Source organism: Limanda limanda, chromosome 15 (genome assembly GCF_963576545.1).
Source record: "Limanda limanda chromosome 15, fLimLim1.1, whole genome shotgun sequence".
Classification (NCBI taxonomy): domain Eukaryota; kingdom Metazoa; phylum Chordata; class Actinopteri; order Pleuronectiformes; family Pleuronectidae; genus Limanda; species Limanda limanda.
The window spans coordinates 2,670,710-2,686,370 of record NC_083650.1 but is presented as its reverse complement, the minus strand read 5'-3'; the positions used below and the strand labels follow the sequence as shown (position 1 = coordinate 2,686,370).

At 41.6% G+C, this 15,661-nt stretch overlaps 2 protein-coding genes across 2 annotated transcripts; both read right to left on the bottom strand.

Moving 5' to 3' along the window:
• Window positions 1-1,558: 1,558 nt before the first annotated feature.
• Window positions 1,559-7,567, bottom strand: crls1 (cardiolipin synthase 1). The gene is made up of 7 exons (XM_061087194.1): window positions 7,058-7,567; window positions 4,953-5,090; window positions 4,637-4,766; window positions 4,387-4,472; window positions 4,186-4,254; window positions 3,762-3,853; window positions 1,559-2,071 (listed from the first exon to the last, which is right to left on the bottom strand). The coding sequence occupies exons 1-7, from the start codon at window positions 7,430-7,432 to the stop codon at window positions 1,978-1,980; spliced, it is 984 nt and encodes a 327-aa protein (XP_060943177.1). The 5' UTR covers window positions 7,433-7,567; the 3' UTR covers window positions 1,559-1,977.
• A 1,512-nt stretch (window positions 7,568-9,079) lies between these two features.
• On the bottom strand, window positions 9,080-15,661 carry mcm8 (minichromosome maintenance 8 homologous recombination repair factor). The gene is made up of 22 exons (XM_061087468.1): window positions 15,559-15,661; window positions 15,067-15,173; window positions 14,770-14,859; window positions 14,480-14,545; window positions 14,292-14,374; window positions 14,035-14,184; window positions 13,759-13,856; window positions 13,475-13,673; window positions 13,253-13,338; window positions 12,983-13,128; window positions 12,709-12,783; window positions 12,495-12,630; window positions 12,361-12,391; window positions 12,077-12,214; window positions 11,917-11,977; window positions 11,741-11,821; window positions 11,316-11,511; window positions 10,991-11,204; window positions 10,692-10,901; window positions 10,500-10,576; window positions 10,154-10,343; window positions 9,080-9,875 (listed from the first exon to the last, which is right to left on the bottom strand). Exons 2-22 carry the CDS (start codon window positions 15,164-15,166, stop codon window positions 9,783-9,785), a joined length of 2,520 nt encoding a protein of 839 aa, XP_060943451.1. The 5' UTR covers window positions 15,167-15,173; window positions 15,559-15,661; the 3' UTR covers window positions 9,080-9,782.

The following is a 15,661-nucleotide window of genomic DNA, read 5'->3' as shown; positions in this document are numbered from 1 at the left end:
GTAAAATCAGCTTCGTATTTACCTCAGTCCGATTTATTTTTCAGCAGGATTACGCAAAAACCACAGACTGGATTTCCACTGAACTCTGTGACAGGATGAAACATGGGCCAAGAAAGAACTCTCTAATGTTTGGAGTGGATCCAGACTTTCTTTTGGGATATTTTCACAAATTTTTCCAGGGAATAATTCATGAATCTTGATGAAAATGAATCAGGCAAATTTAGGGAACTCATATATACGAGAGTGTGGAATTTGGTGCAGTTTGATTGAATTTAAAGAGACTGTTAAAATCAACTACTCCATTAAAAAAGGTTGATAATGAATCTTACTAATCCTGCCATAAACAAATTTCGGATATGTTAAAAATTTATCAGTTCTTTGTAGGTTTAGTTTCACTTTTCACCAGCCCACCACTGTGGGAATGAAAAGAAGAAAGAGATTAGATTTTAAATTATAGACCTTTTCCCGAGCACATATAGGAATAGCCTGTGAGGCCTCATCCACTTTGCTTTATCAATCAATAGACTTAAAAAAAACTTATTTAAACAGTCGAATAATAAGTGTGCGTATCAATTTGTTCCCGATGAACGGGATCTCATTTTCATTTCCAAATGAGACTCTTTAAATGATTCAGAGAAGAGATAATGAGCAGACGTCCCACACAAGGCCACGAAAACAACTCGCACAAAACCCGGAGGCCATCGGCACACGGCCGCTAATGAAGCGACATCACCCGAGAGGTGCAGTACATCGCTGGGAGACAAACGGAGGAGGTGAAAGGTCCCGATGCTTCGTTTCCCCTCGTCGCAGTCGCTGTCTTCAGGGGAAAATAAGCAGCGGAGTCGTGGTAGTTTCCGTTCACGTTCTCCTGAAAGTCTCCAGGTAACCTCCGGTTTATTGAGCTTATTGATCCTGACACTGGAGGAGCTCGGAAGAAGCATCGCAGCTCGTCAGGTTCATTAAAGAGGGAAGAAGAAGATTCTCTAACCTGAGCGGGCAACCATCAGCATCACTGAAACAAACTGATTACACAAATTATTGACGCACAGGTGATCATCAAAGATTTACGTGCATTCTTCTTTTTTTTTTTGTTTGTTTCTTTTTGCTTGCAAACAAGATTATGAAAAAACCACCCGCACAGATTATCACAAAACCTGGTGGCAGTGAGCAGGAGGTTCAGGACAGAACCCATTCAATTATGGCACAGAACTGGATCCAGGATTTTTTTAAACATTAATAGTGATGGCAATATGTGAGATTTTTCAGATTTCCCAGGGAATAATAATAAAAAACAGATATATTTAGGGTATTGATATCATGAATGAAATAGTGCAGCATGACAGGATTGAAGAGGAAGACTGGGCCTTGGTGGAGGTAAGAGCTTGTCCCATTTCACCCTGGTCAGCTTTTCTTTTCTCTACATGCTTTATAATCCTCTGATGATTACAAATGGATCTGCTGTCAGATTTATGTCTCATAAGATAAACGATTGTATTGTACTGAATACAAAACTGTCACATGTATACAAATAAATAAAAAACACAGAAACACAAACCAGGAGATTAATATTATATTTTTTAATCATAGGTTTACAAAACTGACAATCATGTGACTGATGGAATCTGAAGCTCCCGATTGACAAACCAAAATAAAAGCTCTTGCTGGACGAGTTGACGTGAACCATGTGGACGGTTGACGTCGGTCTCAGCTGTTTGTGTCTCGTGTCCACAGCCGCTCCAGTGAGGCTCCTGTAGTGTGTGTTGCAGTAAAACAATCTCCAGCCGTCGCTCAGTTTGCATGCGTCGTTCCCATGGCGACTCGTAAATGGATGTCACAGCGACTTGGTTTCAGTGCTGCTGGCGGTCGTCCAGCTGTCTGTCCGACTTCTGCCACGGCCGATCAGAGTCTGTGCGGTGGCGGCTGCTCGCCGGTTTGTTCTGCCTCCTTCTGCCTCGTGGCCGCTACCTGGCGCGGTTGTCACGGCGACCTGGTGTTCAGCAGCTGGACGGTTTTGCGGCCGTAGTGCCAGTAGCTGTAGCCCGACGCCGCTGTGGTCACCGCCGTCACGTACCTGCAATGTAAACACAAACTGCAGATAAAACAACAGCTGCATTCCAGGTTTAAACAAGATTAGACGTTTAAAGAGCATAATTAAAAAAAATCCCAGACCTGTGTCATAACGGACAGAGGGAACATCAGAGTGGTAAGTGAAGACAAGATGAAGAATCAGAAGAGAATAACCTTCAAGTGTCTCGTAGTTTCTCAAACGACAGAGACAGTAGTTACATTTGAGTTGAGGGAGTTTTTAAAATCATCCTGCATTGGCTAGTTAATTTTATTTTTTGATTTGTGCGAATTACAAACATGAACTTTAATTGAGCAATTTAAATTTATATGGAAAACGTTAAAATTATAATCAATAACTGATTGTGTCAGCAGCTTTGCAAAGGAGGTCAAATATTAAATGTTCCGAAACATACATTTTGTAAATACTTTTTTTTTTTTAAATTTAATTTAGTCATCATTAAAAACAGGATTATAAAATATTATTTCCTTTGACATTTAATGTTGAATTTACTGCATTATTCAAATGGGAAGTTAACAAGCAGGCCATATATTTGGAGTTTCAACGACTGACGGCTTTTATAATATTTTTTAGCAGAGAGAACTTCCACAATAAGAGCGCACGTCGATGCACCACACTCAGCTTTGCAGTTTTGTAATAAATTTCACCAACAAATGTGTCATAAAAGTGTGATTCTCACAGTAAAGATGCTGAAAATCAGTTTAAAATGTAGAAAAATCACAAACCACAAACATCAGTGGTGTCGGTGAGTTCAACAATCTGCTGAAGTGGATTTGTATAAAAATGTGTGTCACCGTGAAACAGCATAATGTTTGTCCCGACTGTGATTTCTACTTCAGCTCTCCGTGTGTGTGTGTCGCAGACTGAAGTGAGTCAGCGCACTTAACCTCAACACTCGGCTGGAACAAACAGTATTTATGTGCTTGGCTGAGATGAAGCCATTTACATTTAAAAAAAACCTCCACTTAATAAACATCTTCTCGTTGGAACCACCGGGACATTAAATGGTAAATGGATTTGTATTTATATAGCGCTTTTCTAGTCTGATGAAGACCACTCAAAGCGCTTTTACAGTACAGTTTCACATTCACCCATTCACACACACATTCATACAGTGCATCTACTTGCAGCACTTTGTTATTCTATGGGGGGCTATTTAGGGTTCAGCATCTTGCCCAAGGACACTTCGGCATGCAGATGGTTCAGACTGGGGATCGAACCGCTGACCTTCAGGTTGGAGGACGACCACTCTACCCCTCAGCCACAGCCGCCCGCACATTATGGATTAAGGTCGGGTGAGTGGCTCGTGTGTGTGTGTGTGTGTGTGTGTGTGTGTGTGTGTGTGTGTGTGTGTGTGTGTGTGTGTGTGTGTGTGTGTGTGTGTGTGTGTGTGTGTGTGTGTGTGTGTGTGTGTGTGTGTGTGTGTGTGTGTGTGTGTGTGTGTGTGTGTGTGTGTGTGTGTGTGTGTGTGTGTGTGTGTGTGTGTGTGTGTGTGTGTGTGTGTGTGTGTGTGTGTGTGTGTGTGTGTGTGTGTGTGTGTGTGTGTGTGTGTGTGTGTGTGTGTGTGTGTGTGTGTGTGTGTGTGTGTGTGTGTGTGTGTGTGTGTGTGTGTGTGTGTGTGTGTGTGTGTGTGTGTGTGTGTGTGTGTGTGTGTGTGTGTGTCTATGAGGTTTACCATAGGAACTGCAGCGGGACACAGTCTGTGTACTGGAAGACCGGAGCAGCCAGAGAAGATGCGACCAGGAAGAGCTGAATGGCTGTGTTCACCTGACACACACAAAAACACACAAAAACACACAAAAACACACAAAAACACACAAAAACACACAAAAACACACAAAAACACACGCACGCACGCACACACACACACACACACACACACACACAGTCAGAATAAAAGACTTATTACACATACCAGGAGCTTTCTGCAGCTAAAACAAAAAATATTCTAAATAGTCAAATGCATCAAATAAGATTCTATGAACTTTAAAGAAACATTTTGACAGTGAGTTAGAAAGAAAGAATGTTCAAAGTTCACAGCACTGAGTGCTTCATTGTGTGTGTGTGTGTGTGTGTGTTTGTGTGTGTCTCTCTCTCACCTTGCTGAAAAGCGTGGGCTTGAGCTGTGCTGTTGTGTAGCAAGGGTTAAAGAATTTACCCAGTGTCACCTGAAAAAACAAAAACGAAAGAATTCGTTAAGGTTGTAAAGAGCAAAATAACTTCAAGCTTCAGTGTTCAAACTAATTAAATTAAATAAAACTTGTCCAAGTGAGTTAAGAGTAAAGTTGCACGCGTCTCACCGGCGAAGGAACAGTTTTGTATCTGATCCAGAAAACAGCAGCGATCAAACCAACATCTCTGAAAATCACGAGCGCCGTCAAAGGAGCTGAGACAAAAGAAAACAACAATTCATCCCTGCAACTGCCAATGAAATGCATAAATACTGAAAAGCACAGCTACATATGAGTTTTTAAAAACAGTACGACGAACATGCAGATGTGTTTTAAGTTATAAAACAAGTAGTGAGTGGAAAGACACTGAGTCCAGTACCTGGTATGAGCTCAGCGTACGTGAGACTGACGTATAAAATACTGACGAGGATTTTATCGGCCAACGGGTCGAGAGCGCTGCCCAACGCCGACTTCTGAGTGGGCCACGTTCTAGCAATGTACCCGTCCAACTAAAGGCAGAGAGAGAGAGAGAGAGAGAGAGAGAGAAAATCACATCAGAAATATTGACTTGATTCTTATGGGTGTATACTTATTTCTACAGAGTATTTACTTAAAATAGAGTAAAGTCTATTTCCTTGGCTGCTGAAGGGAAACCTGAGCACAGACATGCAGGCGTGCGTCTGTAGATTTCTCACCAGGTCAGTCGCTCCCGCCAGCGTGAACAGAGCCAGGCTGAGGTGGAAGTGCTGCTGGATGATCAGGTGACCCAGGTACGGCGCCAGCAGGATCCGACACACACACAACAGGTTGGGGATCGTCCACGGGTTCTCGTACTGCAGGACAATACACACAATGTGTTACTACAGATCAACACAAGCACAGATAGAAAACAACTTGTAAACACTTGTTACTGGATTTTACAGGACTATCGAAAATTGAGATTTAGAAAATGTTGAGGATACATCCGCTGGTATTTATTAAATCAAAAATACAAGACACAGAAGTGAAAATGTAACGTGTCAGTGCTCTCCAGTGGACAAACTATGTAACAGCAACTGTTTCTGAATTCCTCACATAATTTCTGTCTTGTTGTTTACGACGGGCTCATATCAGCTGATGGTTTTACAAGCTTATTTATAACCTTTACTCCAGGACATGAACTCCATTTAACTGTATATACGTGCTTCCTTTCAGAATAAAGTGTTGACAGCAGTCCTTTACTTTTTTAATGTTTACATACACTTGGGTTGTCTGGGGAGTCTGACGTATCCACCAAGTATATTTAAGACTTTCACTTTCTCTTTTATCAACACGTGGTTCACAGTCACATCAGCCAAAGTATGAACAATATCACAAAACGATCATTTCACTCCACCGGGACAAACGGCAGGAATTAGATGGACAGATGCTTTTATTTACTGAAAACTAATATTTTTATTTTTATTTAAAGTCTTCATCTGAAAAAGCCAGCTTGAGCAAGAATTACTTACAATTAGGGTTGCAAAGGGGCGGAAAGTTTCCGGTAAATTTCAGGAAAGTTTCAATGGGAAGTTAAGCTTGAGAATTTTGGGAATTTTGAAAAAAAACCCACTACACATATTAAACACTGAGCAATAAAAACATCATTCAAAACTCTATTTTAAAGATGTTTTGTATGCAGCACACGCTGCACGTTGAATTTCTCCCTCCGCTGTGCATTCTTCCATCACATGCACAGATAATTCCCAGCATCCTGCACACTACAGCAGGGCTAGTAAGGCCTGCTGTAGTGTGCAGGACTAGTCAGGTAAGATTCGATGATATTACTGGGGAAAATATATTATTATATATACGATTCCAATTGTTTGGCTAAGAATTTATTTCTCTGGCATTGCATTAGCGTTTTTTACAAACTTTTTTCTCATCTTATTCTACAGAACAATGCCACGTGCACTATCTCATGTGTGGAGACATTTCACCCCATCCAATGTAGAAGGAAAGGATGTGTACATTTGCAAATACTGTGCATAGACCTATGTTAAGAATGACACAACGATGCAGAAGCATATAGTCAAGTGCCCAAAGTTTCCTCAGGGCTCAAATCAGCCAATGACAAATCAAAATGTTTATATTTATGTCTGTATATGACAAGGTAAATATAGTTAGTATAAATTACCCACAACATTTCCAGTTTATTCCCGTTAATTCCCATATATTCCCGTTAATTCCCATGGAAAGTTTCCAACTATGAATATTCCCGGAATTTTGCAACCCTACTTACAATACTATTTTAGAAGTAATGATACTACCAACAGCAAAGTAAACACTATCTAACCCATTTGTAGATACATTTTCAGTGAAACATAAAAATATTTGTTTTCAATTATAGCCAAATATTCCCAGTAGTGTGTATCAGCTTCATTAACATGGTTCAGGCTTCAGTAATAAAAATCACACACTATGATAGAACTTTAGACTGAAGACAGGAATCAGCAGTTAAACATTTTATGCTTTATGTTCATTCTGTATAGTTTACTTTGAATTAAATTCATAACACAAGCTTTAACTTGTAGAAGAGTTTATTTACTTTATTGTACTAAGAAAGTTCTTAAAGCTTCTTCTCAATTCAAATTTAAATCAATTTCATTTGTATACGTCTGTGTGTTTGTGTCTGTGTGTTTGTGTGTGTGTCTGTGTGTCCAAATCACAACAAACACTGCTAAATGATCTCAAATCCCTACAGGAACCTTCCCTCTTGAATCCACATCCACCGGAACCAGCTGATCTACAGTGATCACGTCCATCCGGGTCCGGGACTCACCAGCTGTTTGAACTTGAACAGTCCTTGTCCCGGTACCGGGCTGGCCTCTGGCCGGTCACCTACGGGGGGGGGGCTTCCCGGTGTCTCCTTCCCGGTCCCGGTGCAGAGCCCCCGGGCCTCAGGAGGAGGGGGGGAGCACCGGGAGACCAGCAGCAACCTCTGCTGACCTCCCCGGTACCGGAGGAGCCCCGGGTACCGGAAGCTCGGCTGCACGAGCCCGGTCCAGCAGCTCGTCCCGTGGGGCCTCACGAGCCACGCGCACTCCGTGACAGGTGTTCGCGAGAGCCGCCATGACGCAGGTTCGAGTCCGCGTGCCACCGAACCGCGCGCGGACACAGCGAACCGGAAACCCGCGATCCCGCGACAACAGAACATCCTCACCGACACATGCACGCGCCTCCGTTACCGAGCCACCGGCCACGCGCTGCCGGTGTCCGGTTCCATGGTGAAGGGAGAGAGACGGTCAGAGGAGGGGGGGCGATCACACCAGGGCACAGCCGGCTGCCATGTTACCGGAAACCGACACGTCACGATGTCGTAAAACAGCCGATGAGGCTTCACAACAGCAACACAATGCGAAAGGACCTTTATTTTGAAGGATGTAATGTACGGTGGCCGAGACAGATTAACGCACTGGAAATTATAAAACACATGTAAATAGGCAACTGAAAAATCATCATAGTTCTAATAATTATGTAGCCGAGCGTTGGGTTGTATCATAGGTCCGGCCTCAGCCGACAAAGGACACGAGAGCAGGTCATGCGCTCGGGTCAGCACACCCGTTGATTCTCTGCTCACTTTGCAACTTCACTCATCACAGAACCCACTTCCTTTAAAACCCCCTTTCAAAATAAGAGTCACTACCAACAACCCGCTTAGAACAGGAAATACAAATCAACCCTCGACAATAACGTCATTAAATAAAAATAGCTTACAATTATAATGCCGATATTATTTCAGTATAGAAATATCAGGCACCTTTTAGGCATGTATATCACAAAACAGGCAGAACAAGAGATATATTAAATTGCTCAAAAAAAGTTAAGATGGTTCGTTAATGGTTAGCCTATGCATACACCTCGAACTAGCTGACGTTATTGCTAATGTTAGCACACTCAAATATGTTATAACTTAGGTGAAAGCTAAATTGAGATTTCACTGTTAAACATTATGCATTTTACAAGTAGTCCTAACTAACGCCAGCTAGATGTTACTTTACTTAACATTCTATTATGCTTTTATATAAGATTAGATTTATCAAATAGTTGATAAATAAATGGGGAGAGCATCTTGGCTGCATGCTTTCAGTTTTACATTTTTATAATTTTTTCGGTATAAGATTCTTTGTTTGAATATTTTGATTTTGGACTTGTCTTGAATTTGTGCTTTAGTTGTTATACATAGTGTGTTTACAAAGTTAAGTAAAATTGTGTTTATTTTCTGCTTCTAAATCTTTATTGAAGAAGATTGCTAACTTGTATACTTCTGCTTTTAAGTTTGTATTTATGGATGACTATTTAATTTCTACGCAGATTTTGCACATCCCAACACTTGTGTGTATGTATGTTTTGGCTGTTCTGTGTACTGTGTTTACAAAGTAGATTTTCCTTTTTCGTTTTAATAAAATGTTAAACTGGCAGAAACAAACGTTTTTTTCTCGGGGAGGGGGGGCATCATAAAGGAGTTATGCTTAGGGCACCAAAATGGCTAGCAGCTGCACTACATATAAGTATAAGAAAACACGTGCAAATAGAAAAAATACGTGCACATTAAGGAGACAGCAATGTTTCCAGGGGACCCCCAAAAAATACATTATAGGATTATTGGTAGAATGCAGACCTACAAAAAAATGTTTTACCTAAATATTTCATGTTTTTATCAAGTTTGATAAATAAACTTTTTAAACCACCACCAAACACATTGTTGTAATATTGTAAAAAACAACAAAACAAAGCTGTGATTTACATACAAACTAATGTATTTATTTACTGAATGTTTCATGTGAACATATAAAGTGCATATTATACAGAAAGAAATCAGAAAATAAAGAGTCAGAGAAACTGTGAAGCAAGTTTTGTACATGTGCATCTTTTTAGATCAGCAGAAATACTGGATTCTTGAGACAGAATCAAAATGTCTGGAGAATACTTTAAATATATGTAAATACAGTTTATCTGCACTTTTGAGTAGGTTTGAGTAGAAGTAATTTTCACATTGCCTGTAGCTTCCTGTTTTAAATAACTGCTGCTGAGAAGTCAAGTGAAAAACATATTCTGCCGTTGTCAAGTGTTTGTGCTGAATGAGAAACAACCGGCAGGTTAAGTTACTGGACTGGAAGTACCTGTTCCAAAAGATATTGATCTTTAGAAAGCTACTGAAAACCACAAGTATACACAACAACATACAATATAGTCATATATAAAAATAACAGCGACATATAAATAGTATATTACAACTGTATACAAAAAGTCACCTGTGTGGAAAACAACATGTATAAACTCTCAACAATTAAATAATCACCTGAATTTCCCTCATAAAAATGACCTCACATTGGAAATATTACAAAAATAAGAACCAGCTCTGTGTACCTGTCTATTGGAATAAATGAGACTGTAATATTTGATGCAGTTCAACCAAAATCCTCAAGTAAAATCTGTCATTCACATATTCACTTTAAAGCTTTCTGTGAAATCTCAGAATCAACATATATGATACTGGTCTGGGATCAGACTGTCTGCAGCTGGTACAGTTTGGCTCCTTTCTTCAGCAGGAACCCTTGTTCATTCAGGGAACTCACCAGACCTTCAAAGTCCAGCACCTAAAAAGGAAAAGATAATCAGTGTGGAACTCGGTGCAGATCCTAATCCATATCTGGATCTAGCGAATTTAAATAAACTGTTGCGCCTTGGTGGAGGGAAGTAATATTCTAGTCTTATTAGGTTCATAGTGATATCTCTCATTTTAACTGAAGCTCTGTTGATCTACATTTAATTTGGAACATTTCCCTTGAAGAGATGTCCCCAGCTGGGTAAATTAGGGTTTTGAAGTGATGAGGGTGTTTATTTTGTGTGTGTCAGTGAATCTAATTGCCGTCACCTTGATGTTCAGTTTGTCGGCCACACTTCGAAGCATCTGCATGTCGAACTGCTTCTGACCGGTTCTCTGTGCGAGAGCGTGCAGAGCATTGATCAGTCGCTTTGCCACGCTGCGCTGACTCATGCCCGACCCGAGTTGAGATCGCTCAAAGTCCAGATTGCCCAGACCGTCGGAATATGTATCAGCCATACTGAACACACACACACACATAGAAACCTCATTCGAGCTTCTGACAAATTCGCTGATTTTCTTTGCTCATGTGATGGCAGAATGAAGGTCATGAATTCATCTCAGGTTTTGGAAACAGCAGTAAGCATTTTATGCTCCATATTTGTCAGAGACTCACCTGTGTTTCATGATCTCCACCACATCCTCGGCATCACTCTGGGAAGCAGTCTCTCTGAGTTCCAACCTGGCTCTAGCCTACACAAAATTCATTCAACCACAAACTGTAAGCACTGAAACACCGGGATGGAAAGTTTGGCATCTGCTTTTCATGCTGTAGTTTCAGGTGAACAGAACTGAGACAAAAACCTACCTCAGTTAATCTGATTAAAGACTCCAGCTGCCGTGTGGTGATGGGCGTGGTGTCAGATGTGTGAGCCTGAGCTCTCAGTGACAGGTAGAACTCCTGGATTATTTTTGCTGCTTCAGGAGAGATCACCGGACGGACGTACTGACGAGCATAGCTGATGTACTTCCTTAACAAGCAGACTGGAATGGGGTCCACAGTTTCACCTGCAGGGACCTTAAAAACAGAAACATAAAAAAAATACATAAATACAAAAGATCTTTTGACATTTACTAAATCTTTTGCCTGGATGATCTTGTTTTTACCTGCAGACGTTCGGACAGGGGCATGTCTGAGTGCTCCAGGAGGATGGAGGTGTTCGGCCCGCTGTCGGCCCTGGTGACTGTGGCACTGCTGGTTCGGCCTTTTCCGGCTCTATTTGCCATGACGTGCTCCGACAGGCGCCGGTCATGTGACTCGTCTGGGATGTCCAGCAGGAGGAAGACAACGTCGAAGCGAGAGAGGATAGCTGAGCTCAATCTGAACACAGGAATACTTAACTGTAACAAGTACTTACAGACATGCAGTGTGTATACTTGCATATATATTAACACAACAATAATTTACTGAGCGACTGCTGAGTGAACTTACTTCAGATTTTCAGAGACAGTCTTGCCTCTGTTGTAATGTCCTCCCACTGGGTTCGCTGCAGCTACAACTGACGTTCTGGCCGGAAGAGAGGAAACTATTCCAGCCTTCGCCAGACTGACAGACTGCTGCTCCATGGCTTCCAAGAGAGCATGCTGCTGGTGGCCCAACTTATCAAACTCGTCAATGCAGCACAGACCTAAAGAGAACAGATGGAGAAAGAGAATAAATAAAAAGGCAATAATTATAAACAAACATCGAAAATTAGAAAAAGAGCAACTACATTTCTATAACATCCTTTCAGAGTAGGGAACAATATTTGGGTTAAAATAAATTCAAACAAATATTTCTGAATGTTGTTATCAATATACAAGACAAAGGGCACAAATAGTCTTTCCACCAATCCCTGCACTGATGCTCTGTCCTACCTTGGTCAGCCAGCACCAAGGCTCCAGCCTCCAAAGCCCAATCCCCTGTTCCTGAATCTCGTGATAAACTCACAGTTAAGCCTAAAAGAAAAAAGGAGAAAAGAAATATTATACTCCCGTCTTATATTGTTACAGATCTAAATATCATATGTTCAGAGAGTGAGGTGACAGTTTACCTGTGGTGCTGGTACTGTTGCCACAAACGTAAATTCCCCTGGGAGCCACATTACACACTGCCTACACAGAAAAACACAAACACAGTGCACACATGCATCTCCATGTTTTGAGTTTGGCTTCACACATGACAAACTGTTTGCTTTGCGTTCCCTCTGTTACCTGTAACATCTGACTCTTTCCTAGTCCAGGGTCTCCCACCATCAGGATGTGTGGGTCTCCTCGAACTGGAACACTGTTCTTGTCTGTGCGTTTCTGTCTGCCGCCGAACAACGTCAAGGACAGGGCAGCTTTCACCAGCTGAGAGACACAAGAGGACAGAGCTGGATTCAGGATTCATTCAAGAGTATTAAAAAATCAGGTGTGAAGGACAAATCATGAGTCTGCATTTGTGATAATAAGTTGTGACAAGTTTGTTAAAAGGAATATCGCATCGAACAACTCACGAGATGGCCGTAGATGACAGGACACAAAGAGCTGAAAGAGCAAAGAAGAGCAGATGTTATTAATTCTAATAAACCTACAAGTTGAAAACGTTTCCACAGTAAACTGGTGATACTGCAGGTGATAAATATCTCACTGCACGATGAGTCTCAGCAGGTGAGGCTGTGACTGGATCTCCTGGATGGCGTACAGCTCCTTCAGGGTGAATTCTTCCCCTGCAGAATGATCCTCGAGCGACCCTCTGGATCCCTGACCCGACGTGGACTGACGACCTACACGCGAAAAAGACACTTCATTGCTCTGTTGCATTAAAAAAATAAAACTCCAAAGTCTAAAAAATGCAACAGTACCTTTAGTATGACTGACTGAAGTGGCTTCGAGGTAGAGGAGGAACATACACTGATCCTTATTCCCCCGGGAACTAACTGCAAACAACGAGTGAGGGATTTGTGTTTGTGGTCACTGTGACAGATATGATGCCCAATACCTAAGTAGAAGTTCAGAATTTATACTGTAGTTTTCATACCATAGTAAAACAGATAGTTAGTTCTCTATATCACTAATTAAAAGTAGAAGGCAAACGCTTACTTTAAACATAAGCTACTAGAATGTGAGTGTTTTTACCATCGTTGGTAACTCGAACGATCCCAGCCACAGTGATGGCGTCTCCAGGGACGCAGCTGTCACAGAGGTCGGAGGTCAGGTGACACTCGACAGTACGTGGGATTCGTCCGGTCTCTCTTTGCTCTCCGCTCATCAACTCCTGCACCCTGAAGCAGAGCAAAGAAGAAGAGGAAATGGTGACTGAGGGTTGGAGATGTGCTTTTACAACAGAAGCTAGACCTGTATGTGTCTCAACATAGTTTTTCACTGGTGATTGTTTGATTTACTCACTTGATGATCTGCCAGTCTACAGTGTGTGTAAGAGGAGAACTGCGGCTGGGGATGAAGGAACGACTGCGACAGTCCGGCTGGATACACTTAATAGAAGAAGATAATCATGTTGAAATTCTGAAACAAGATACTATGTGTATATACAGTACTTTCTATAATACGTTTTGGAAATATAAGAATAGAGAAAGAGGTGAAGCACAAACAAAGTGTGTGGATGCATACCTTGGTGGGTGTAGCGTATTTCCCGTGCTGCAGTGGCAGGGACATGGTTTGCATACAGCTCTGACACCTGAACGCCATCCTGGTGCAGAGAGGTCTGATGTTGCTCACTCTGACCACTGTTCCCTTCACGCACACCAGACGTCCAAACACACTGGCTCGCAACATCCGCAGCGGAGTCAGTGGTTCGTAGTTATACAGCCTGTGGAGGATAAACACATTCTCAGTCTGTAGGAGTCACACACACGTCATACAAACAAGTACCTGCGCAACGCTGTGTGCATTACCTTGCACTAATATGAGGGATGTTGATGATTGGTGTAGCAACAGGAAGTTCTTCCCCTTGCAGCTCAGCCGCCTGTTTCTCCAGATCTACAGCCAACACCTGACACCCCATCAAACAAACAAACAAACAAACAAACAAACAGAAAAACTAAAGGTTCACTGGATTTTTACATTTAGAGAGAGTAGGTAATAATATGTTATAGTGTAAAACATGGCAACAACTAGTTTTGCTTTTACATTTTCGCATTAAATATTTATATTTAAATCTGTGTGTGTACCTGGTGGATGGCCACCCCCAAACAGTTGAGGATCAGCTCTGGTTGTTCCTTCAGCTCTGTGGTCAGATCAGGAATTGCTTCACTCACAGTCCTGTCTCCAATCAAGTCGGCGTAATCGACCAGAACACTGCCCTGACGCTCAATCTCATCCTGTACACAAATAAATACTCCAAGTTGATATAGTATCGTATATATTAATAAATGATAACCCAACAAGTGAGTTTATAGACAAATACAAAATACACACGTATACAGACCTTGTCATACAGGTGAATCTTAGAAGTAAAGTATTTCTCAAACACTTTGATCTTCACCACACTAGGGGAGCTCTCTATGAAACCTGCACGTAATACAGACATATTAATACACACACACACACATCACATATACAAGACAATCACGTAATATGTAAACCATAATATGCGAAACAGAGCAACATACGTACCTTCTATGAAGTAGAGTGTCCAGCCTCTGTATGGACACAGAGCATCGAGAGTGGTCTGACAAAGAGCTGAGGAGACGGAGGACAGTCAGTTAACTGTAATCCTGTCTGTTTACTTCATTTTCATTCAGTAAAATACTGGAGGAATATTAGTAATAATACTTTAATATATTATATTATTCATTTGTTTTCAGCTCATATAAAATAAAAGCTATTTCCTCAAAATTGTCCTTATTTGTACCAAATTTGCTCATTTACTGGATAAGTGAAATTAAACGTTGAATGGAGCTCACCTCTCTGAGCGCTGAGGGTGTTGCTCCCTGCTCCTCCTCCTCTCCACCCTCCTCCTGATCCTCCTCTCCATGGTCTACTTCTCCATCCTCCTCCTCCTCCTCTCCATCCTCCACCACTTCCTCCTCCACCACCACTACTTCCTCCTCCCCTCCATCCTCCACTACTTCCTCCTCTTCCTCCCCTCCATCCTCCACCACCAGCACCACTTCCTCCTCCTCCTCCACCACCACCACCAGCACTACTACTTCCTCCTCCTCTCCATCCTCGACCACCACTACTACTTCCTCCTGCACCACCTCCTCCTCTCCATCCTCCTCCAGCACCTCCTCCTACTCCTCCTCTCCATCCTCTACCACCCCCTCTCCACGAGCCTCTACTGGATCCCTCTCCACTCATTGTTCTCCTAAAACAAAGCAAGAAGAACCAACAGAGTAGTGAAAATTACTGAAAATCAATCAATCAATCAATCAATCAAATCAAATATACTAATTGAACTCATGGGGACATTTTTCAGAAAATAGAACACAAGGACATATTGTGGAAGACCTAGAATAATAATGCAGAATAAAAGTGACTCAATGTTAAGAGTCTATAACCTACTTACGTTCGTTTGTACATTTTACTAACAACCACGATACAAGTGGTGTAATAAATGAATGTTAACGTTGTTTTGAATTCCTCTTAACATTAGCTTCAGTCTCTTTTGACCTGATAAACTCTGATAAACGCTGTTATATCAAAGATTGTCGGTTGAAAACCTCTAAAAGTAAAACTGGTGCCATACGAACCTTTTGTTTAATCTCCAGTGAAGAACTCTTTAGATTAAATAAAGAATAAAGTGATTAAAATGTCGTGTTAGTGACACGAGGATGTTTGTTTACATCTGTTAAA

Bases quoted from the DNA above. Each gene is read 5' to 3' on its own strand.
- crls1 (XM_061087194.1), bottom strand. From the start codon at position 7,432: ATGTTCTGTTGTCGCGGGATCGCGGGTTTCCGGTTCGCTGTGTCCGCG. The intron at 5,091-7,057 runs GTGAGTCCCGGA...ATTGTCCTGCAG, and splicing joins TGTTCAAGTTCAAACAGCTG to TACGAGAACCCGTGGACGAT. The intron at 2,072-3,761 runs GTAAACCTCATA...TTTACATTGCAG, and splicing joins GTCCCGCTGCAGTTCCTATG to GTACGTGACGGCGGTGACCA.
- mcm8 (XM_061087468.1), bottom strand. From the start codon at position 15,166: ATGAGTGGAGAGGGATCCAGTAGAGGCTCGTGGAGAGGGGGTGGTAGA. The intron at 13,129-13,252 runs GTGAGTAAATCA...GCTCTGCTTCAG, and splicing joins GTAGACTGGCAGATCATCAA to GGTGCAGGAGTTGATGAGCG. The intron at 11,205-11,315 runs GTAAGTTCACTC...TCCTGTGTTCAG, and splicing joins ACTGTCTCTGAAAATCTGAA to ATTGAGCTCAGCTATCCTCT.